Raw genomic sequence first — 4,613 nt, forward strand, 5'->3', positions numbered from 1 at the left:
TCCCAGCTACTCGGGAGGCTGAGGCAGGAGAATGGCGTGAACCCGGGAGATGGAGCTTGCAGCGAGCTGAGATCCGGCCACTGCACTCCAGGCTGGGGGCAGAGCGAGACTCTGTCTCAAAAAAACAACAAAAAAAAAACAAATGGAAGGAAGAACAATCAGTATCCTGTTTATTCCTTTAGCAGGTCTCATACCAGAAAGATGGGTTTTCATGATTTATCAGTCAGAGAAGGCAATGAAGGGAATCGTGACAAACATCAAACACCAGAACAAAATAGAAATCCTACGGCACGAATATGTGTCTACTTAGTTCCCTAAAAGAAGTTTCAAAACTACCTTAATTCTCCCCAACCAGTGTAAACCAGTTTTTCTGAGTGTGCTCTTTAAGTCACCTGTATCTGAATATGAGGAGCTTAACCGGGCCCACTGAATCTGCACTTTTACCACGTCATTCCCATGCTCAATATTTGGAAGTACTTCCACAGTAGCTAAAAATTTTCACCTCAAGTCAGTCAGTCTTGAACAGAAAAGATCAAACTTATGCTTGGTCTTAGAGCAATGAAGAAACAACTAACAGAACATAAATAATTCCGAAAAACACAGTGGTCCACAGCAAAAGCTATGAAGCCAGCAATTCTGAGTTTACACTTCTATTTCACAATGCACTAGCCATTTGACACTGGGCAATCGTGCCCCAGTTTTCTCATCTGTAAAATGGAATACTACCACCTACCTCAGAGCCACGAGGCTAATGAGTTACCAGAGCTCTTAGAAGACTGCCAGGCCGGGCCCAACGGCTCACATCTGTAATCCCAGCACTCTGGGAGGCTGAAGTGGGAAGGTCGCTTGGGACCAGGAGGAATTCAAGACCAGCCTGGGCAACATACGAGATCCCATCTCTATTTTAAAAAAATAAAAATTTAAAAATTAGCCTGGCATAGTGGCACGTACCTTTAGTCACAGCAATGCAAGAGGCTGAAGCAGGAGGATGGCTTCAGCCCAGGAGGTTAAGGCCACAATGAGCCATGATCATGTCACTGCACTCCAGCCTGGGCAACAGAACAAGACGCTGTCTCAAACTAAAAAACAAAAACAAACCAAAAAAACCCTTGTGGCTAATGGCTGTATTCTTATTTGCTGAATATTTGGAATTTACATCTATTTCCAATAATGTAATGCAAAACCACGAAGGATCTCATATTTTCGCATTGCTTCAAACTCAGGTGCTTCTCAAATAAAACTAGGTGACTGACTCTGAAAATGGCACGGGTTAAGAATCTGTTTTCCAAATCTGTTGCAAGATGATGGAAAAAGACAAAAGAACTGAAAACTCCTAAACTTTTCACAGCATCACAGAACTACATTTAATCATCCATATCAGAGAAGATTCAAAAAAGCAGCTGGGTGACTGGGCTAAGGTACAAGACTATCCAATAAAGATCTCACACACATCTTGCCATTTTCCCTCCCTCTCACAATCTGCATTTAAACAAGTCAATTTCCTGAAATAGGAATCTGGCAACACCCACCAAAAAGTCCAACCATATGTAAAACGGCATCATACTGTAAAGCTCATATTACAGTATCAGGACAATTGATACTTTCAACAGCAGTAATGGCTGCCAGGTAGCGGTCCTGAATTGAAAACTTGTAAAGGGGAGAAAATACACAACACAAAAAAAGAAACCTGATAATAAAATGGAGAAACCGATTCTTTGGGAAGGGCGTATGCAACTCCCAAGGCAAAATTCAGAAAGATGTAGTTTTCCCTCAAAACAAAGAACCTTACTGCCCAGAATGCCATAGTTCTGAATCGTGAGTACCTGCAAACAGACGGAAGGAAAACGGAGGGGATATGTGGGTGAGAGATGACCTGGATTCTCATGGGAAGAAGGGCAGCCACCTTAGAGGGGCACGGAATACAATTTTAGGCCTGGTGCAACTCAAGAGGCAGCGACCCATTTTCCAGTAAGCCCGAAATTGTGGAATAAAAGGGACTTAAATCAGACAGCAGCTCTTTGGAAGCCCACGGAAAACAAGCATTGAGGATTCAAAGGATTTGGGAGGAGGAGGTGGAAATGAGTCAAAAGAAGCCTTCTCGAGGATAAAATCATGTGACCCTCCGGAAAAGAATGTCCAAGGAGCTAAGAAAAGGGAAGACGGGTCCCGGGGAAGAGCCCTCCACTTCAACAAGCGGGAAGTGCATACCAATGGGTGCGGGGGGGCCCCCGCAGGTATCGCTTTCGGAGCACACGAGGCCTCCAGCCGGACGTCAGGCCACGCACCAACGAGGGACCACCGTGTGGGAACAGTGTTCGCGCGCGGGAAAAACAGCGGCGGGGCCGGAAGGGGACAGGGTGGGCCGGAAGGGGGGCAGGGCGGGCCGGGAGGGCGCCCCACGGGACACTTACGTGGCCGCTTTTTCCTCAGGCTTTCGACGCGCTGGCGGGAGACCGAGGTGGGGCCGCTGTAGGAGCCCAGTCGGTCCCGCCTCGCGCCCTCCGCTGAGGCCCCGACAGCGGGTACCGACGCGCTGCTCGCCCGGCGCCGCAGTGGCTCCTGCCGCCGCCCTTCGGGGCCTCCGGCCGCCTGCTCCCCACCCGACGAGACGGAGGTGGCGGAGGCCCTGCCGTGGCGCTCCATGGGCGCGCCGAGCCAGCCCGCTCCCATCCGCAGCAGCCACCGCTGCCGCCCGAGCAAGCCCCCCAGCGTCGAACTCCTCCCCTCCTCCGCGGCAGTCCAGCCGGGGCAGAGGCGCGCCCTCGGCCAGCCGCTTCTTCCGTTGCGCCAACGCGCAGGAAGCCAATCCGACGAGGCTGGGGGCGGCCCGAAGGCCTCGCGTCCAATCGACTCACTAACTCCAGGAGGATTGACCATGCCCCCGTCCAATGAGAGGCTCCCGTGACAGGGGCGGGGAGAGGCTGGTGGAGGAGGGGGATCCTGGTTCCGCGGAGGAGGAGAAGGCGATGTAGTCCAAAAGAGAGTGATGGCGGCGCCGCCCAATGGACGCGTGGGTGGAAGGGCCCGTGCCTCCTCATCCACCCCAGCCATCTGCCCCCCCACCCCCGGTGCATGCCTCTGCCCGTCCCGGGCCGCGGAACTCTCCTGAGGCGACCCTAAGTCCCACCCCGCTGCTCCGTACCGTCCTAATAGCTCGAGCCCTCCTCCAGCCCAGCAGTGCTCCCGCAGCGTCTGGCCACTGGTCGTCGGCAGATGAAAGGGCTTGACGCGGCTGACCTTAGCCTTTGTCCCTCGGCCTGGTTCCGCAGCTGCCGTCGAGGTCGCAGCCCCTCCCCCAGCATGTTTGGGCTAAGCCGCCTCCTTTCCGGCTGCGTTGGAGAGAGAGGTACCAGAAGGAATGAAAGGACTGGGGCTTGTCTCCATGGCAACTGAAAGAAAGAGGTGGGTTATAAATCCTTCGCCACCCTCCTGTGGGGAAGGAGGGGAAGTGGGAGCCGGGAAGTAGAGTTGGCCTTTTGCAGGAGAATCTGGAGCCCCTTTCTGGGTGATGCACTGGGGGACATAGAAGGATTTGGCTGCTGCTTTGGAGCATGGATTTTTTTTTTTTTTTAATCATCTTCCTTTCTTTTTCGGAGAGAAAAATTGGTCACCTCCAGGCCTGAGACCCTGACTCTTCCAAGCATGCCCACTTACCAAAGGCTGCCCAAGTCCGGAAGGATCCCATCCTGTTCTGTACTCCCAGGTCACTTCCTCGCTCCGTCAAGTTTAACTGGACTGTGGGCTAATGAAAAGTGCCTCCCTATTAGCGGGGCGTGGTGGCCCATGCCTATAAATCCCAGCTACTTGGGAAGCTGAGGCAGGAAAATCGCTTGAACTCGGGAGGCGGAGGTTTGAGTGACCTGAGATTTCGCAGCAAGAACGAAACTCCGTCTCAAAAAATAAAAAATAAAAAGAGTGCGTCCCTGGGGAGACTAATGCCTCTTGGGCAGTGATCCTTATTCCCCTCTCCCATAATGATTGGTTGTAGCAGGATGAACAAAAAGGTTGAGCTTCACTTGTGCTTGTTGTATAGAATTCTCATGCCCACTCCACGTTAGCTCCCCTCGCTGTAGGACTAGCTCTGGAAATTTTAGCTCCTGCAGGAAGCCAACACAGGTAGATCTACAAGAACCAAAAACAGCTGTAGCTACTCTTCTAAATCTCAGTGCCTGACATTGCCTCTCTTTCTGCCTCCTCTCCACACCCCTCAGAAAATGTGGTCCTCCTTGACCTGAGGGAGCTTCCATCCAAGTCTGTGAGCTCTGATCATCCTGAAGAATCAAAGTATCATCATCCCTTGGCTGGCAAGATGAACTCCAACATCAAAACACTTGAAACAGTAGTATTTTTACACAATTTGCCCACTGCCTTTGCATCTTAGTCCTTGCAGTAACATTTGGATGATGAGGCAACTTATCCAGAAACACAAAGCCTAAAGAATGACAGAGCCTGGATTCCTGAGAAATTCAGCTACTGCCCGCCTATGATAACTAAAAGAAGGCGGCCAGGTGTGGGATGGCTCATGCCTGTAATCCCAGCACTTTGGGAGGCCGAGGTGTGTGGATCACAAGGTCAGGAGTTTGAGACCAGCCTGGCCAACACAGTGAAACCCC

At 51.7% G+C, this 4,613-nt stretch overlaps 1 protein-coding gene across 1 annotated transcript in view; it reads right to left on the reverse strand.

Annotated features, from left to right (window-relative positions):
• Positions 1-3,038, reverse strand: part of PANK2 (pantothenate kinase 2) — a 47,065-nt gene extending 44,027 nt beyond the window's left edge. The window contains 3 exon segments of the mRNA XM_011943285.1: positions 2,412-2,904; positions 2,906-2,935; positions 2,937-3,038. Coding sequence (XP_011798675.1) covers positions 2,412-2,904; positions 2,906-2,935; positions 2,937-3,038 — 625 coding nt within the window.
• Between the last annotated feature and the right edge of the window lie 1,575 nt (positions 3,039-4,613).

This window comes from Colobus angolensis, unplaced genomic scaffold (assembly GCF_000951035.1).
Source record: "Colobus angolensis palliatus isolate OR3802 unplaced genomic scaffold, Cang.pa_1.0 Scaffold219, whole genome shotgun sequence".
NCBI lineage: Eukaryota > Metazoa > Chordata > Mammalia > Primates > Cercopithecidae > Colobus > Colobus angolensis.